The 20,402-nt window shown below is 36.5% G+C and overlaps 1 protein-coding gene across 1 annotated transcript in view; it reads right to left on the reverse strand.

The window, feature by feature from the left end:
* GSPT1 (G1 to S phase transition 1) overlaps positions 1–20,402 on the reverse strand; it is a gene marked incomplete at its 5' end in the record, with an annotated part of 30,449 nt that continues 10,047 nt past the window's right edge. The window contains 14 exons of the mRNA XM_079720253.1: positions 1–495; positions 2,234–2,402; positions 2,555–2,644; positions 3,484–3,657; positions 8,274–8,354; positions 9,203–9,296; positions 10,348–10,488; positions 10,664–10,818; positions 11,722–11,902; positions 12,996–13,073; positions 14,933–14,966; positions 15,995–16,222; positions 16,946–16,987; positions 17,106–17,150. Of these exons, the coding sequence (XP_079576379.1) occupies positions 443–495; positions 2,234–2,402; positions 2,555–2,644; positions 3,484–3,657; positions 8,274–8,354; positions 9,203–9,296; positions 10,348–10,488; positions 10,664–10,818; positions 11,722–11,902; positions 12,996–13,073; positions 14,933–14,966; positions 15,995–16,222; positions 16,946–16,987; positions 17,106–17,150 (1,565 nt within the window). The 3' untranslated portion in view covers positions 1–442. The remainder of the gene's footprint in view (positions 496–2,233; positions 2,403–2,554; positions 2,645–3,483; positions 3,658–8,273; positions 8,355–9,202; positions 9,297–10,347; positions 10,489–10,663; positions 10,819–11,721; positions 11,903–12,995; positions 13,074–14,932; positions 14,967–15,994; positions 16,223–16,945; positions 16,988–17,105; positions 17,151–20,402) is intronic.

The raw sequence follows: 20,402 nt of genomic DNA on the forward strand, positions 1-20,402 counted from the left end.
AGGGTTTCAAATTGAATATTTTATTAACATGGTAGTTGTCTTTGTAACATGTGCACACACACTCGCACACTCAGAATGATCTGCCTGGGGGAAAAAAAGACTAAGTATGCCTAAGGGAAATGAAAAATAAAAAAATTCCTGGTAGGTTTTCTTTATTGTAGGCAATTATGTCCACATCACTTACAAAGCTATTGCCAAATCTGTCCAAGGAAGCAGAGTTTGAGAGGGGAAGAAAAAAATCTTGGGAAAAATTCAACAGTGGCATAGCAGAGCTCTCAATATGAGAAAGCTGACATAATGTGGACTTTTGCTGTGAATTTTTTGTCTTTGCAAAACATGGGGAGAGGTTTGTCAATGGGCAGAAAATAAGAGTAGGCGGTGTGAAGTAGGATTTTGCAGTCAGTTTTCCTCACAGTATTGTGCAGGGTCATCAAGAAAATGCTTAGTCTTTCTCTGGAACCAGTTTCAGAACTTTTCCAATTGCAATGGTCTTACCTAGAAATGAAATTTTTAAAAAACCTATTCAGTAGTTAACAGCAAGGCTATGTAAGATATTAAAACATTATTTTAAATCATATTTTAAATCATTATTTTACAATTTAAATTACTAATTAACTGGCTTTACCATCAAAGACATGATTTCTGAATAATGGAGGGGAACTGAAGATACGATTTTCTTTCGAAAATCTATGCTTGGAGGGCTTCCCTGGTGGCGCTGTGGCTGAGAGTCCGCCTGCCGATGCAGGGGACACGGGTTCGTGCCCTGGTCCGGGAAGATCCCACATGCCGCGGAGCGGCTGGGGCCGTGAGCCATGGCCGCGGAGCCTGCGCGTCCGGAGCCTGTGCTCCGCAACGGGAGAGGCCACAACAGTGAGAGGCCCGCGTACCGCAAAAAAAAAAAAAAAAAAAAATCAATGCTTGGAGAAGTAAAGTGTGGATATCTGTACAACGGAATACTATTTGGCAATTAAAAGGAATGAATTACATACAGTACATGCCACAACATGACTGAACCTCAAAAACATGCCGAGTAAAATAAACTAGACACTAAAGGCCACAAACTATATGATTCCATTTATATGTCATGTCCAAAAAAGGCAAACAGAGAGAAAAAGTAGATTTATGGCTGCCTAAAGCTAGGGGTGGGAATAGGTGGTGACTTTGTAAACAGGTTCCTTTTTAGATGTTCTAGATGTTATAAAATTAGAATGTGGGGATGACTGTACAACTCTGTAAACATATAATTCACTGAATTATATACTTAAAACAGGTCAATTTCATGGTATGTAAATTATCTCATTAAAAGCTGTTAAACGGGGCTCTCAGTCCTATTATAAGAGATACAAAACCCATGTAGATCTTGTGAAAAACCTAAAAGCCAACTACTCTTTAGAAAGAAAAAAAAAATTCTGGGGTTAAAAATTCTTGCTACATTAATTTCTTCTGCCAGATTTTTATCAGGTAACTAAAATTCTCATTTTGTTATATTAATGGGACAAACCCAGTAACCAGTTTCACCAAGAAGAGTTTTAAGATAATGACTTCAAATGGATACCAACCTTTATACAGATTTCTCCAAAATAAGGCTCAGGGACCATATTCATCATATTCCCAGTGTTTGGCATGGCTCCTGCCATGCAGTAGATATACAGTAAAGTTTTTGCTGAATGAAACTGGAACTAATATGTGAACTGACTATTCTATATTTCAAGTGAACCATGAAGTTTTTTTGGTGGTACGCGGGCCTCTCACTGTTGTGGCCTCTCCCATTGTGGAGCACAGGCTCCGGACACACAGGCTCAGCGGCCATGGCTCACAGGCCCAGCCGCTCCGCGGCATGCGGGATCCTCCCAGACCAGGGCACGAACCCGCGTCCCCTGCCTCGGCAGGCGGACTCTCAACCACTGCGCCACCAGGGAAGCCCCAAGATGAGTTTTAATCACACACATTACAGAGGATTTCATCATAGAAATGTCTTATTTAGTAATAAATAAAATGACTCTCAAAACCCACTGCTTGCAAAATATTAAAATTAAGATTATTCATCTAGAGCATCAATAAGATGTGTGGTCAAGTCTGCTGTTCAACTCATTCAACTCATAAAACATTATATGAATATATTATAAAACAAGTATCCAAGTTTCCTATGAACTTGCAATGTGTGCTGCACTCAGATGAAGATTACCAAAGCTAAGCATCTTAGATAACACTAGACGTCAATTTAAAGGCTTACCCTCATCTCTTAAAGTAAAACGACCCATCTGAGGGAAGTCTTTAAAGGTCTCAAGGCAGATGGTTCCTGCTGTTCTCAAACGGGCAATGCATACTTGATCTTGTTTCACAAAACGGGGTCGAGTCTTACTTTTTTCTCCTGATTTTTTGTCTACCAAGCAGATTAAGGCCTATCCAAGAAAAAAGGATGAGATTGGAATAACGTCAAATAAAAGAATCTTTAATACTAGAAGTGCAAATAAGAATACATTACTGTTGCTGATCAAAAATTATCAAGATGAAATGGTCTTAAAACAAAAACCTCAATTATCTTAAAACTCACTGTTATTTCGACTTCTTCAATACAGGTATGGATATGCAGCACCGCATTATAACCTGGGCAGATGATGGATTTGTGCTCTATAATCACTATCTGTCAAACAAAAGAATTCACATCTTTATCCCTAGGTAAAAAAGAATTAAATGTGTAACTCACAATCTCAATAGGGCACCAACTTATTTTTGTGTTAGAAGTGGTAGATCAGTTTGCCTTACCTCCAAGCATGAACTTTGATATCCTTACCTCACTGATCTTCTTGGCAAGCACACAGACTTTAAAGATACAGGCAGACTTTCTTCTCTGGGAAGGCTTTCCTCTATACTCCCCACCAAGGAATTAATCATTGCTGCTCACATGCTAGGTTTTTTCCTAGATGTGAACTTATAGTTTTATCCATTTCCCAGTATCCAAGGTCCAAAGTTAACAATCTTGTATCTGACATCAAAATCTAACTTGATTAGTCATTGTATCTTAGAACTCAAAAATTCTGCGAGCTGTACCAATCACTTACTCTTTCATTCTCCTGGGGAGGTCAGGTTGCTAATAACATGGAGAAATTACGTGTGTTTTTCTGTCTGGAAAGTTATTTGCTCTGAATGAACAGACAAACCATGACTTCCAAGGCAACTATGCTCTATTTAAAGTGAAAAACACTTTGAGCAAAATATAAGTATCAATATATATTATCAACAGGAAATAAAAAATAAAAGGGAACTTAGAAGAATACTACCTACCCAGTACTTGTACCATCTTAACGACTTTATGTATATGAGATATACATCACAGTTGTGATCTCTATATATGGTTTATTCTATTTCATTTCCCCTTCTGCACACAATGGCATGTCACCAAAAATCAGGACAAAGGAGATTTAAATTCTAGTTTCATTTAGACAGTGAACATCATCATAATAATTACAATAACTGGTTTACCTGGGCATCAAATGTGCGACCAGAATGACAAAGATTATTAGGATCACAAAGTATGAACCCTGGAAGAATCTCCTCCTCTTCAATTCCTTTCAGTCTGATTTTGAGGTTTTCACCTGGGGCTACAGAATCAGTTTCTACATCATCAGAAAGGATTCCAAGAACTTCCACGTTGTGCTTAAAAAGAAACCAAGATTGGAGATTTTTTGACACATTCACTGCATTATAGAACGGAAAATTATCTGCTGAAGACTTGCAAGTCACATTTTTCTGTGGTTGTTGATTAGCCAAAATAATTCTTTGAGTGTGAAACTTTGTAACATTTGTATGACACGAACTTAATGAAAAAAATCATAGAAGTACAAACTGCCAATTAGAAGATTTATCTGTCACATCCTAATAATTTCCAAATAGAACAAGTATAAACTAACATTTGCCTTTTTTACTTTTTCAAAATTACAACATTAAATCTAAAATTTGGATTTTAATTTTATGGATGTAACTTTTATTATCATTATTGTTAAATTCCAGGAGTTAACAGACATAGCTTCCATTACCTCTCAATCCCCCAAACATCCAAAGAATGTACTTTTCTAAGGTTATTTGAACAGCTAAGCTTTAAAGCACATTGACTGTTTAATAGGTAGTTTCCTTTTGGGGTGATGAAAATGTTCTGGAACTAGACAGTGGTGATGGCTGCACAATACTGTGAATGTACCTAAATGTCACTAATGGTAAAACTTATCTGTCTTTTACCACAATAATTTTTTTTTTTAAAGAGCATATAGATGGGGAAAAAAATGTTAAAAGCAATACTCACTAGTATTCCCTCATTTTATTCCACTTCTGCCCTTGGAGGTAATTCATATTTTTAAAACACATGCCAGAAAACAAACAAAATAAAGCCTTCAAGACAAAAACGAACTTTCTCATGATGGTAGACATACAGTAGAGAATCCAGAATCATTATATTCCATACCAGAATTCTACAGACTGTCACTTGCTAAACTCTAGTAGTTTCCCCATACACACACATACACAAATAATGGCTTTCTTTCCCAAAAGGCAGCTTATACCTTACTGATACCTGTTGAAATTCATTCCAAGAACTGGTAATATAGCGCCATATTTGCTAGCAAATTCTTTACAGTAATGGGATAAAGGGGTAGAAACTAGCAGTTCCACCATACACAATGAAACACAAGTATTGTTCAATACTTTTTGCCCAAATAATCCAGCATAATTAATTCCTCTCCCCAAATAAGGACTTTTATAGCTAAACAAAATAGAGCAAGTCTAATCTCTAATCCATACTTATGAAAAATTAAGATTAAGACCAACAAATTCTTAGTTTATGAAAGGTATTAAGGATTTTACCTACTCTAAGTACTTCACATAAGTGGAGTCATACATGATTTATCTTTTTGTGTCTGGCTTATTTCACTTAGTATAATGCCCTCCAGGTTCATCCATGTTGTAGCCTATGTTAGAATTTCCTTCCTTTTTAAACTGAGGTAATATTCTGTTGTATGTATACACTACATTTTGTTTGCTCATTCATCCATCAGTGGACACTACAGGTTGCTTCCACGTTTTGGCTATTATGAATAATGCTGCTATGAACATCAGTTCTTTTTTTTTCCTTTTTTAAAATTAATTATTTTTGGCTGGGTTGGATCTTTCTTGCTGTGCGCGGGCTTTCTCTAGTTGCAGAGACTGGGGGCTACCCTTCATTGCAGTGCGCGAGCTTCTTGTTGCGGTGGCTTCTCTTGTTGTGGAACACGGGCTCTAGGTGTGCAGGCTCTAGAGTGCAGGCTCAGTAGTTGTGGTGCACGGACTTAGTTGCTCCGCAGCATGTGGGATTTTCCCGGACCAGGGCTCGAACCCGTGTCCCCTGCATTGGCAGGCGGATTATTAACCACTGCGCCACCAGGGAAGTCTCTGAACATCAGTTATTCAAGGTCTGCTTTCAGTTCTTTAGAGTATATACCCAGATGTGGAACTGCTGGATCCTGATTATTCTATTTTTAATTTTTTTGAAGAAATGCCATTATGTTTTCCACAGCAGCTGCACAATTTTATATTCTTGCCAACAGTGCACAAAGGTTCCAATTTCTCCACATCCTCACCAGCATTTGTTATTTTCTGGGGTTTTTGATAGTAGCCATCCAGATGGGTGTGAGGTGTTATCTCACTGTGACTTTGATTTGCATTTTCCTAATGATTAGTGACGTTGAGCATCTTTTCATGTGTTTTCTGGCCACTGTACATCTCTGTAGAAATGTCTATTTAAGTTCTTTGCTCCTTTTTTAGTCAGCTTGTTTTCTTTTTGTTGTCGAGTTGTAGGAGTTCTTGATATATTATGGATAGTAACCCCTTATCAGATTTATGATATACAGTATTTTACCCACATTCTGTAGGGTGCCTACCTATTAATTTTTTAATGTAAAATAGCCTGGCATCTACATCTTTTCATTCTATTCCACTGAGACTCAGGGGACTAGTGAACTCAGTGAACTGAGTTTTTAAGGCATGATTAACAACTGTAAGATACGCTACACTGACCTGCTTAGTCATTAGTATAAAGTGACAGCTTCTACAAGAACTAGTATATTAAGGCCCTTTACCTTTAGCTATAGCCCAGCTCTAGGTTCACTTGCCCATAGTAAGTACTTTTCTTTCTATTGTGATAAAATACTCATAAAATTTACCTTTTAAAGCCATTTTACATTGTACAATTCAGTGGCATCTACATTCACAATGGTGTACAACCATCACCAGTATCTGGCTCCAAAACACCTTCATCACCCCAAAAGAAAACTCCATACGCATTAAGCAATCACTCCCCATTCTTCTTCCCCAAGACCCTTGCTTCCATCTCCACAAGCAAACTCAACTTCTGTGACTGCTGAACAGACAAAATAGAGCAAGGATTCAAACTGACCATTATTTCCATTCATTTATCATTGACCTTCAAGTTGCAGAGATAAATTACCTTAGAAAAAAGATACTATGATAGGATACTCTGATCTCCAAGGCATCAAGAAACCCCAAAGTAGGGCTTCCCTGGTGGTGCAGTGGTTGGGAGTCCACCTGCCGATGCGGGGGACGCGGGTTCGTGCCCCGGTTCGGGAAGATCCCACATGCCACGGAGTGGCTGGGTCCGTGAGCCATGGCCACTGAGCCTGTGCGTCCGGAGCCTGTGCTCCGCAGCGGGAGAGGCCACAGCAGTGAGAGGCCCGCGTACCGCAAAAAAAAAAAAAAAGAAGAAAAAAAAGAAACCCCGAAGTATAATTTGTAAGGTTCCAATTATACCTAAACAGTACATTGACAATTACCTTTTGTAATTCACTGTGCCTGGAATAAGCATGGTAAAGAAATTCTCAGGGGACCTCCCTGGTGGCACAGTGGTTAAGAATCTGCCTGCCAATGCAGGGCACACAGGTTCAAGCCCTGGTCCAGGAAGATCCCACATGCCACAGAGCAGCTAAGCCCACGTGCCACAACTATTCAGCCTGCGCTCTAGAGCCCACAGGCCACAACTACTGAAGCCCACGTGCCTAGAGTCCGTGCTCCACAACAAAAGAAGCCACCATAATGAGAAGCCTGCACACTGCAGCGAAGAGTAGCCCCCGCTCGCCACAACTAGAGAAAGCCTGTGCGCAGCAGCGAAGACCCAACACAGCCAAAAAGAAATAAATTAAAAAAAAAAAATTCTCAGTTAAATCTTAACAAAGTCTCTATTTGGAGGTTCTGATGATTCAGGCCTGTTTTCCTACATAACTAATACCTCTAGATTGTTAGAGAAGTCCTCTGGAAAACAGGTAACAGTTTCTTAGTAACGTCATCTGCAATTATCAGCAACTGGGCAGTCAGAAATAACACAAAGGAATAGCTTGAGATTTTTGCATGTTACGTAATGAAACCCTCTCCAATAATGAAGAAATTACAATAAGGTAGAAAGAAAGAGTTAGGGAAAGACCCATTTATGATAAAGGCAAATCCTCTTCTCCCAAAATAAATTAGGAATATAGGTTAGACACATTATTTTATAGTACTTAACTATGTACAAAAAATAAAAGGAAGCTAATTATATCATGATTAAAGCTGAGTTTTCATCCCTGGCTCACTTACTAATCCAGTGTGTTAACAGAAGCAAGTCACTTAACCACTTCAGATTTCTATTTACTTCCTGTAAAATAATGGAGTTGGGCTTCCCTGGTGGCACAGTGGTTAAGAATCCGCCTGCCAACGCAGGGGACACGGGTTCAAGCCCTGGTCCAGGAAGATCCCACATGCCACAGAGCAACTAAGCCTGTGTGCCACAACTACTGAGCCTGTGCTCTAGAGCCTGCGAGCCACAACTACTGAGCCCGCGTGCTACAACTACTGAAGCCCGTGTGCCTAGAGCCCGTGCTCCACAACAAGAGAAGCCATTGCAATGAGAAGCCTGCTCACTGCAACGAAGAGTAGCCCTTGTGCACAGCAACGAAGACCCAATGCAGCCAAGGATAAATAAATTAAATAAACAAAAAACCAAAAAAAAACGGAGTTGAAGCTTTCATGATGATGCACCTTTTAACTGTAACATGGAGCTAATACTGTCCCTTCTCCATGTCAATAAATAACATCACATATTCTTGATTAAATTTTGTACTTGACACTAATAAAACATAATCCTGGATTTAAAAAGTTGTTTCTTTTAATGAAATCCCTAAGATTGAAAAGTTCTGGCTCCTTGCTAATATTTTCAAGAGAAAATTTAAATGAGCAAGAGCATTACTAATTCTTACCTTGTTTGGCATCATAACAAGCTGCTGACCTTTACAAATAGATCCTGATTCTAGCTTTCCCAGGACCACAGTGCCCATATCCTGTTTAAATTTAAAATGAAAAACCAAATGTCAGACTTCTATTACTACTCTACAGCAGTTCAACAACCCAAAGTGAAATCTTGCAGGGCTTACTCATAAAAGAAAATCTTTAGCTCAAGTGGTAGAATGCTTAGAATTAATCTTAAACACAGGTAAATACTCTATATCTGTGTCATAAGCATATGTATAATTATAATACTAATAAATAAGTAGGCTTAGGATTTAAAAGGAAAGCACACTGCAGGAGACAGGGCAGAATTTTATGTTTGAAGATCTGAATTATTTGTTGAAATTCAGGTTCTCTGAAAAATATCTGAGACTTTCTCTCTTTTATAAAATTGGAAAAATACCTGTTCAAGAAATTTAACATGAAGCTAATCAAAGAATGAAGTGTTTGAGAAGGGCAAAATATTACATATTGATAGTGCAATACTTAAAAACCTAGTTAAAAATAGTGAAGCTTATTTTTTTAAAGATTAACATCCAGTTGGTTGGTGAGGCTATGGCAAAACTAGCACTCATATACTGCTTGCTGGTGGTCATGTAAGTTAGCACTGTATTCTGGAAGGCTGTTTGTCAGTATCCATCAATTTTAATACACAAACCCTTCCAGCAGTTTTACTTATAGGAGTCTCTCTCTAAAACTGATCATTGGCTCACTGGAAAATAGCTGAAATAAACTAAGTTTGTTGATTAAATTATGGTCTGTCTATATCACTGAATTAATATATAACCATTAAAAAAGAGACATCTATGTTATATTGTTAATTATTAAAGTTATTTCATAATTTAAAAGAAAACAATTTATCACCTCCCATAAAACCCAAGTTCTTGAACATTTTGGGTACCTTGTACTTATCCACAATTGGCAGCCTGATTGGTCCATCAACTGATCTATTGAAGTTTGGCAAATTATCCAGATATGGAATAAATGGTAATCCACTGAGAACATAACAATATCGATTAAAGAGAGTCAACATAAATGTTAAAATTTTAAGAAATTACATGACTCTAACTTAATACAAAAAAAGTGGTTATAACAATATTTCCATTCTATCCATGTACTCTTCTCATTCAACCTTTTTATTATCCAGTTCATTTCACTTATTCCTCAGAAAAATAAAAAAAGAAAATAACAAAATAGCTCAATATAATGAAAAAGCTTCCCCATAAACTTATTAAAATTGAGAAAAATATTTTATGGCAAATAGCCCACATGTTGTAATAAAATGACTCCACTCTATTACTTAATTTTTATGGAGTTTTCCAGCTCTGAAATCAGGATTCTATAAAATATTTATAGTTTCCCCTTTAATTTCAAACTACAGTATATGGATTGGGAGGCTTAATATTGCCAAGATCGCAATGCTCCCCGCAAACCGATCTACAAATTCAGTGCAATCCTTAGTAAAGTCCCAGCTGCCTTTCTGCAGAAATTGATAAGCTGATCCTAATATTCATATGGAAATTCAAGGGACCCAGAACAGCCAAAATAATTTTGGGGAAAAAAATAACAAAATTCAAAGACTTACACTTCCCAATTTAAACACTCATAAAGCTAAAGTAATCAAGACTTTACCTTACAAAAAATTAATCCAAAATGAAACACTCCCCTAAGAGCTTCAATAGACTTAAATGAAAATAACAGGGCTAACTCTTTATGACTGGATTAGGCAACACTTCCCTAGGCATGACACCAAAAGCACAATTAAGAAAAAAAATAAACTAGACTTCATCAAAATTAAGACCTTTTGTGCTTCAAAGGACACCATCAAGAAAGTAAAAAGACAGCCCACAGAATGGGAGAAAATACTTGCAAATCACATATCTGATAAGGGACTTCTATCAGGTGAGTAAAGTAACCTTAACAACTCAATAACAAAAAGACAACCCAATTAAAAGACAAAGGTCATGGTATTTTTAACGCCAAGGTTACAGTCAATATTTTCTTAAATTACTTATTAAGACACAAACTTTTAAAAAGGTTACTTACATGTACCAAGGACAGAAATCTGATTGCTCTTTAAGATTTGCTCCAGTCAGTCCTGAGCAGGGCATGAAGTGAATGTCCTTTTTGGGATTGAAGCCAACTTTTTTCAAAAATGGCACTAGTTTCTCTTTACATTCTTCATATCTATTAATATTTATAAATAACTCAATTATAATGTAAAGCAACTGAACTCTAGTTTCAACACTACACAAATTAAGGTTTAGAAAAACCCCAGGGGAAAAAAAGCACAGTAACAAAACCATCCTTTATTCCACTAACATGTCTATAAAAAAAAAACCAGTAAGACATCCAAACTTACCTCTCATTGCTCCAATTTACTGTTGGATCATCCATCTTATTAATAAGAACAATTAAGTGTTTTACACCTGCTGTCTTTGCCAACATTGCATGTTCTCTTGTCTGTCCTCCTTTTTCAAATCCAGTTTCAAACTCTCCTTTCCTGGCAGAGATTACCTATTCCAAGAAATCAAACAGTTTATTCTTACACATTCAGGTACACTCTTCTAGCAATAAAACATCTTTCCTTTCAGTTTTATCAGAAGCTTCTTCCAAGAAAATATAAGTAAATGAGTTATAACATACATACTTTTGAACATCACAATGTCTAAATGCTTTAAGATTTTGGTAAATGTTTCTTGATTCCTAATTCTCCAAAATCTAGTATGCCTTTATATTTTAAAATTCAAATATGTATGTGATTTAGTGCTAGTACACTGACCACCCCCTGCCAAAAAAATTGCAAAATGACTGAAGACCTTAAAACGGATAATTTCTTATTCATTTTTGTACCCACAGTACATTTATTGAGTACAAAATGGATTAGGCTTGGCAGTCAGTGGACACTAATTTCTGGCACAGTAAGAGGTAATAAAGGGCAGAGAAAAACAAACATTTTCATGAGTAAATCATGAAGATTTCTTGGGCAGATTAGAGAGACAAAAGTGAAAATTGTGACTATGTATATATTATAGTTCACTGTAACCTAAATTCTAGCTTTTAGAAGGTAAATTCAAATGTTTACATTTGGGACTTCCCTGGTGGCGCAGTGGTTAATCCGCCTGCCAATGCAGGGGACACGGGTTCAAGCCCCAGTCCGGGAAGATTCCCAAATGCCACGGAGCAACTAAGCCCGTGCACCACAACTACTGAGCCCGTGTACCTAGAGCCCGTGCTCCTCAACAAGAGAAGCCACCGCAATGAGAAGCCCACGCACCGCAACTAGAGAAAGCCTGCGTGCAGCAATGAAGACCCCACGCAGCCAAAAAAAAAAAAAAAGAAAAAAAAGAAAGAAAAAGTTTACATTTTAAGTTGGGCTGTTAACAAATACACAGATGAATTGGAAATGTCTTTCCTTACCAGTACAGCCAAATCTGCTTGAGAAGCACCACCAATCATATTTGGGACAAAACTCTTGTGGCCAGGGGCATCTAGAATTGTAAAATGCTTCTTTTCTGTTTCAAAATAGGCACGACCCACTTCTACTGTTTTACCCTTGTCTCGTTCTTCCTGATTTGTGTCTAAGGCCCAAGATAAGTACCTGAAATAATTTTAAAGTAAGAATAATACTGGTAAGAACATGAAAGTTTTAAAAATATTCTTCTACCAACATTTAAATCATGAACAAGACTGGGTAGAAATAAAAATTAAATGACTAAAACTTGTATTCTTGTGATTCAAACACTCAGTGCTTTTATATATATCCAGTGTCAATTATATATCCTATAAGCAAACACTATGTATTAGAACAAGCTGACAACATACAAAGAAAGACTATTTAGTACCAATGCCAATATCACCATGAGTTAAGTAATAAGTTCCTTTATAGTTCATTTTAAAAATCATCTAGCACAAAGTATAATACAGATAAGGCTGTCTAAGGGTATCTTTCAAAAGTAAAGGCCACTAATCCACCATTTGGGAGCAATGGTTACTTGCTAAAAATTATTTCGATATTTCTTCGCTATATAAGAGAATTACTTATATAAATTTAAACCATCTATAACAGTAGGTGTTAATTTAGATGACATCATCTGTATTTCATAGTAAGTAATCCATTTTTTAGTATTATACTGATTAGGATTTTTTCCCTTAACACAGAAATACAATTAAAAAAAAAAAGACCATCAATGTCCTATTTAGATAAAGCTTGTTAACTTAAAAAAAATAAGGTTAGAAAGAAGCTCACCCTTTCTCTCACCATGCAAAGGCAACCACTGTCAATAATTCCATCTATTCTTTTTTCATTATTCACATAATGATCATACCCTAAGTACTATTATGTTACCTGCTTTCTCCCCAAATTCCACTGTAACATCAGTTCTATTCCTGGTTACTATAAATTCTATAAATGAAATTTTAGTGGCCAGGTAATGACTTAATTAAATAGATATTTTATAATTTATCCCACAAGTCTCCTATTATTATCCTGGATGTTTGGATATTTCCAAATTTTCCCTGTAAAGTTATGAAGTCATCAGGAACTGATCTACTAGGTAGTATGAGGGTAAGGGAAACTTTTCCTTTGTTATGACACCATTTTAGACCTCATGAACTTACATCTTAGTAGACTACAAAAGCAGTAAGTAGGCAGAGTTTCCTTAAAAGTAAGTTATAGTGTCATAAAAGTTTACCAAGTTTCTCTGTTTTTTTCTTTAGCTTCTCTTTCATATTTCTCAAGTGTCCTTTTGTCAACCATTCCAGTCAAATACCTGAAAATGTTGAAAGAAAAGAGAAACAACATTTAGTTACTCACAAATTATTCAGTTGTGAAGTTAGGAAACCTTTAAACCTCTTTTGAGGGGAATTTGAACTCCACAAGAAGCTACTTTAGGCTTCCCTGGTGGCACAGTTGTTGAGAGTCCACCTGCTGATGCAGGGGACACGGGTTCGTAACCCGGTCCGGGAAGATCCCACATGCCGCGGAGCGGCTGGGCCCGTGAGCCATGGCCGCTGAGCCTGTGCTCCACAACGGGAGAGGCCACAACAGTGAGAGGCCCCCGTACCGCACAAAAAAAAAAAAAAAAAAAAAAAAAAGAAGCTACTTTAAAGTACAAGTACCACTGGGGTAGATGCTGAATTAACATTTCAGTGGAGAAGATATTTACAGTCTCAAATTACTTCCCCCAAGATAATGGGGAAAAAAATAACTTTCCAGTGGAGAATTCTGGCATACAACACCTTAACTAAGTAATTATGGCTATTATCACCAGTAATAAATAAAACATACTGAATATTGCTATTTTGTGCGCCCCGATAGGATGCTGTTAAGAGCACAGCATACCTTCTGTGACATTCTTATCCAAAATGCATACCCTCAATCTAATTGTTAACATCAGTCAAACCCAAATTGAGGAACATCTCATAAAATAACCAAATAACACTCTTCAAATTATGAAGGTCATGAAAGACAAGACTGAGAAAATGTCACAAGTTGGAGGAGACTAAGGAGATGTAACAACTAAATGCAATGTGGAACTCCAGAACAGAAAAAAATGACACTGGTGAAAAAACTGGTAAATTCAAGTAAGATCTGTAGTTTAGTAAACAGTATTGTGCCAGTGTTAACTCCCTAGTTGTGATGATTGTACTGTGGTTATTTAATATGGTAAAATTAGTTGTATAGCAACTCTGTACTGTTTTTGCAACCTTTCTGTTAAGTCTAATAAAATTATTTCAGAATAAAAGTTGAAAAAAGCAAATGTAAATACTGTATAAAAGAAAATAATTCTAACTGTTGTCCAAGCAATTATGTCTTACTAATACATTTCAATATTTTATATTTTAAAATTAGTCAAAATGAGATTATAAATTTTTAAATAATTCTTTAGTAATACCTAACTGCTTCCCTTGACTCAATCCAAATCAAATCCTGTTCTTAGCTTTAGTCTTTATGTATTGTTCTCTGCAGAGTCATCTACAGTGCATACTTCTAACCATTTTGGTGTAGAATCTTGGTGAAATGCCAATGAAAATTCCAGCCCATAAGCAAAAAATATACACTCTCCTAAAATACAACATCAACTGGGCCTGTCACTTCCTTCCACAGAGCCTTAGGTAAGGATTCCTGTGTAATGGCCTGCTTTTTAGGGTCTGTTGTAGAAATTTTCAAAAGTAATTGGCAAGATTACTGATTAAGATTACTTAACAGGGCAAGACAATGAAGATATGCCCTCTGATCCTCTGATGACACAGCTTAAAGAAATGAGTCTAATTTAGGAGAGATTAAAAAGACATTTTAATTATTTTTCAATTCTAGAACACATCACTAAAAGTCAACCAAGGCATTTTCATACCTAGATACCTTCTATATGTGTGATAAAAAAACTATTCAGCATGTTAGCCAGACTGTCTTTGATTAAATTCACATATATTCAAGGAGTTGATGAATGAGGAAAAGCCAGTTCCCCAGATTCATTATTCCCAAGAAAATCGTATTTAGAGCAGACTAAGATTTCTTATAATTTAGGGTTCTATATTTTTATACACAAATCTAAAAGACAGCTATTAGAAATACATTTAATTAATGTTCCATGAGAGTCTTAAGATATTTAACAAAAAATATACTTACATTATTTGTCCTCCAATGGTTGACTTGCCAGCATCTAAAAAGTAACATCATCATCAACAATAGGCAAACCGCAGGTGTAATAAAAACAAAACACCATCACTATATAGGAATACAACTAAAGGTCCGTTTAACATCATAATTACAGCTTGCAAAAGCAACTGCAACGATAGGAATTTGGGTCATGAGCTCTGGTTAGTCACCTTCTCCCTTTGAAGCTAAGACCCCCTGCAGCTCTGCAGTGACTTAGCGCTACTTTACTGATAAAGAAAGAAAGACTTTAAAATATTGCTCCTTGACCTTCTGCAGCAGCAAAAGAATATGCATTACCCAAGAGGAGCCTCGAAGGAGAAAAAAGTAGCCAAAGACCCGTGAACTACATTTAGGTAGTCTGCTTTTTCACTTTTAGCCAGTATAGGTGTTCTTTACAAATTTCAAAGGAGTTCTTGCTACTAAAAAAAAAGTAGAACGGTGTATCATCAAATTCAGGGCAAGGCAGAGATAAGATAAAGGGAAGAAAAAGGGGCACATAACTCCCTTATTTTCTTCTCACTTCTCTCTGACAAGTGAGATTGGCAGAGAATATCTGAATAAATGAAATAGGGTTTTGTTTTGTGTGCTAAACCAGCAACCTGACAACATCCCGAAGTTACTCCAAATAATTCATTTTTTGCACACACAAAATTAAACTACCTAGTAAAGTTAATACCGCAAAATCAACTGAAGTTCACACAAAAAATATAGGTACATTTTCTATGATATTAATTAACAGATGTCATAATATGCTGAGCCATCATCAGTGGTCTATAGACCAGTTATGCATTACATACAAATATACTGAAGCTTATTTTCTTCCAGCTTCCATGCCATCACAACTTTCAAAAATAAAGCACTGGCAATGTCCTGCCAGCTAAAAAAAAAATCTATTGAGTTAAAAATCAAGACATTCTAGATTAATTTAGTTCAGTTTCACAAAACACTTGCAAGTAGCTAAATAAGATGTTCTATATTTGATGTACCCAATAACTTTGGTCATTTCTTATCACTGCTGTGAGTACAACTTACCTACATGCCCAATGAATACTACATTTACGTGTTCTTTCTTAGGAGCACCTGGTGGTGCAACCACAGATTTAGGTTTTGGTATTTCCTCTTCCTCCTCCATCATTTCCTGGGCACTTTCCTCTGTGGGCCTTCCATCTCCCAAGGAACTACCCCCTGGCTCTGCTTCACTTATTTCTTCTTTGTGCTCCCATGATTCTTCTGGGGACATTTCTGTCTCCCCGTTTTCTACTGAAATAAGACATTTTAGCTTAGTATTCCGAAAAACGTTTATCATCTATACTTTAAAACACTGATGCTTTCAAATAACAAATAGAACTTAACATATTCAGTTCCATTTCCTAACCTCTAGTGACACACGAGCAAGAAAATCTCACAACAGAAACGGACAAGCTAGCCTCACTGCTGACATCAGAGCTCTGACTCAGAGACTAGAAGAGACTATTTTAACGTAGCTTCATCTTCATAAGGACAAAGAAAACATGAACAGCAGATCTAACATTCCTAACAGCCCAGTTATTCCATCGTCAAGATGTCCTGACAGAAGAAAGGGGAAGCTCCAAATCAGAATACAAAAAAGTGTGAAAAGATTTAGATTTTTTCTTTTTCCTCTGCAAGTACAGAACTTTGATATCGATGTTATTAATCACCTTGGGAATATGAAACCCAAGAACATTACAAAAAGGAAGAAAATTTTCACAAAGTAAATGGATCAAGTACAACTATTCAAACTGACTTTAGCATTTCCTCCATTCGATTATTTTATATTTGCCATCAATAAATTTATCATGGCAGTGTTAATGCCCAATTAGTTCTGTTTCATAAATCCTAACAGCAAAGACTCAGTTTTAAATGTAGGCATTATAATAAGCATAACACTTACATTTGCACCTTAAATCTTGAGAGTGAAAGAGTTTCATATTACTGTATTAATATGGTCAGAAATTTTCTTACCAACAGGTTCTGAAAGTTCCATGCTAACAGCTGAATTTGAACCTAGACAAGAAATTGAGATATAATATATATTTACAAAATAGTATCTAGCTTTACACACCACAGACAACTTAATGTTTTCTGAATTAGATGTTCAAAGAGTCACATCATAGAAAATTACCTTCACACAACAATGACTGTTCCTCTTGAGAAGGTTCCAGAGGTGCTGTTTAATAGAAACAACTTCTATTAAAAATTGAGACCTATACATCCATTTTACTTATCTTTTAAAATACAGGAAAAATAGAAGTTCAATAACAAAACAAAAACCTCAATAATTCAGAACAATGGCAACTAATTTAGGCTTTCAAATTAGAAGCCTCTGTTTAACTTACTAAGAAATCTACCCATCACAGCCAATTTTAAAACATTTTCAGAAACTGAAATGTATTCACAAAACCATGTTTATTCTCTGAATTTGCTTCATAAACTTTTCCTTTACAGATATTATAAAAGTAATCTGCAGCCCAGCACAGATCAAATAAGTAAGATTCTGCTCAACAAATACACATTACTTCTCTAGATTCTCCCTTGGTAGCTCTAGCCCAAGAAGGCAATGATCAGTCCTTTTTAAGATTCTATAATCATATGTATTATCAAGATCCTTGAATAAATTCTATTCAATACCAATAAAATTAAAAGGACATTCATATAGTCTGTGAAATGCATATAGGCCCTTACATCATCTCAGAAAAAGTGATTACAATGATGCCAGTTTTGTCATATATTAGAATTCTAAGGTCAAGCAACAATCCAGTTTCCACAAGTGTCATACTGCAAATCTTATGACATCACTGGAAGAGATGTATGTGAAATATACTCTGATACCCCAATACATAAGTTTATTTTTTATATCTGATAAACCTAAATGATACTCCAATATCGAAGTACTCTTGCTTTAAAGAATACACAAGATGCACAAAGACATCGAAAAATTTGAAGTCACATGAATCCTGCACACCAATAAAGAATAACCTGCAAAACCCACATTTAAAATCATTGCTCAGAGGACACGGGGAGGGGGAAGAGTAAGCTGGGACGAAGTGAGAGAGTAGCATGGACATATATACACTACCAAATGTAAGATAGATAGCTAGTGGGAAGCAGCCGCATAGCACAGGGAGATCAGCTTGTTGCTTTGTGACCACCTAGAAGGGTGGGATAGGGAGGATGGGAGGGAGGGAGACGCAAGAGGGAGGGGATATGGGGATATATGTATACGTACAGCTGATTGACTTTGTTATAAAGCAGAAACAAAAAAAATTTTTTAATTTAAAAATAAAATCAACACTAATATTATTGTATTATGGAATAGAATCTGGAATTCTACAGCTGCAATTTTATTAGATCTAAAATAACTGAAATACATTGTTGATTTGTGTGAAAAAAATAAAAATAAATCATTGCCCAGAAAGTATTAACACCCATAAGTCAACAAAATTTTGGGCCCAATCTTCAATAACATGAAGTGCTGAAGAAAGTAATTCCTGGGAGTTCCCTGGTGGTCTAGTAGTTAGGATTCCAGGCTTTCACTGCCATGGCCCTGGGTTCAATCCCTGGTCAGGGAACTGGGATTGTGCATGGTGTGGCCAAAAAAGAAAAAAAAAACAAAAACGTAATTCCTATCCCTGAAAGGTAAAGGGCAACCAATTTTTTGAGGAAAGAAGTGACATACCAGCCAAGTGTTACTTAGGAGGATCATTCTATGGTAGTGCATAGATGAACCAGAGAGATAAAGACTACAAGGCAGAAAGACCAAAAACACTACTTACAAAAAGTATGCCATCAGGACAAATAAGCAGTACAATTAGAGGAGGTGTTAAGTGCAAAGATAATGGGAGCAATATCTGACAGGAGTAGGAAGAAAGGAAGTATGAAAAGTCTAAGATGACCCCAACTTATGTGGTTAAGCAGGGTATTTTAACAGAAACTAGGGGGAGAAAAATCCTTTGAACTCAGTTTGGAAGGTACAGGAACTGTATTTCAGATGTAATATACTTATTTTGTTTTCCTGTTTAAAAAGTTTACAGGTAAGATAAGGAAAAACTACTCAATTTTCAGAGAAAGCCAGGCAGTGCTATAAATGAGTCAAGTTCACATACCACCCTAGGGATGGAGGAGGTGGCACAGGGTAGTAGCAAGAGGGGAGAACTGAGCTGACTCCTGGCTTTAAATCCTGGCTTGTCATTTATAAATTATGAGATACAATTATTTCACTGGAATCATGGAAATGACATGCCATCTGCCACCAGACAAGATTAAATGAGAGAATACATTTGTATAGTATCAATTAAATAACTTGTGGCACCTAGTAGATATTCAACAAATATGAGTCTCCACCTCCAAACGTGACTGAGTATCAATTCAATTCTATCAGCTAACATGTACTGAGTGTCTATTATGGGCTGGACAAGGATAAGAAGCACTCACCAATCCATACAGTACTGGAGATAGGGGTGAAGCTGGTGGCAAATTACCCTAACTCCAATTAATTTTTATTGAGCCCTTATGTGCTAACTGCTATCTCATTTAATTCCCCTGAAGACCCTATGAAATAGATAACTACTATCTAACATATCAGACTCAACTGGGCTTTTCCGAGTTATGTAAGTGCCATCTTGCTGTTCCTCAGACAGCCCCTGTTGAAAATCACTCAGAAAAAGTAAACCGAGTAAGTGATGATGTACAAATATTTTAAGGCAGGAAAAGACTGAGATAACTGGTATGGTGGGCTCTCCTGTCACTTATTAAGATGACCCAAACTGCAAGTGAACAATGAAGTAGTACATACACCTGATCACCTAGTTCTAGAACCAACTCTTAAATTTACAAGTATACAATACATGCATTAGGCTGTAAGGCACTTCTCATGACAGTGACATCAGTCATGAGATCACCCCCATGGATGCATAATGCAAAATCTGTTCATGGTTTTTCAAAATATCTTAACTTTTATAGTATGTTTGTTTTAAGTTAATAAAGCTTACAGAGTCAAGTACCAAAAGAAATTAAATGCTTAATATACACCTCACGATATTATTAAAGGGGCCCCAAATAAGAAGTTGACCATAGTTTTCCCATGGTGGAAAAAAAGCTTTCCATGCATTCAGACCACGGATAACATTATAAACTTAATGGCAGTGCTAGAGACATTTGCAAAGTGATGGATGTTTTTGGAATAATGAACCAGAAAAATCACAGATATAATAAGATGTTCCTTAAATTTAAGCTTCTCAGTATAGTTGTACCCAGTCTCCAAACACACACACATGCAACCCCTTCTTGTTCATTCTACTCTGGTCTTACTCATAGTGCATATCACATCCAGATTTACTGGCTACTATTCATCCTGGACTTAGAATTCTACTAGGCCCAAAGTCATTTGTTTATGGAGAATTCTACTAGGCCCAAAGTCATT

This window comes from Hyperoodon ampullatus (assembly GCF_949752795.1).
Source record: "Hyperoodon ampullatus genome assembly, chromosome: 14".
Taxonomy (NCBI): Eukaryota; Metazoa; Chordata; class Mammalia; order Artiodactyla; family Ziphiidae; genus Hyperoodon; species Hyperoodon ampullatus.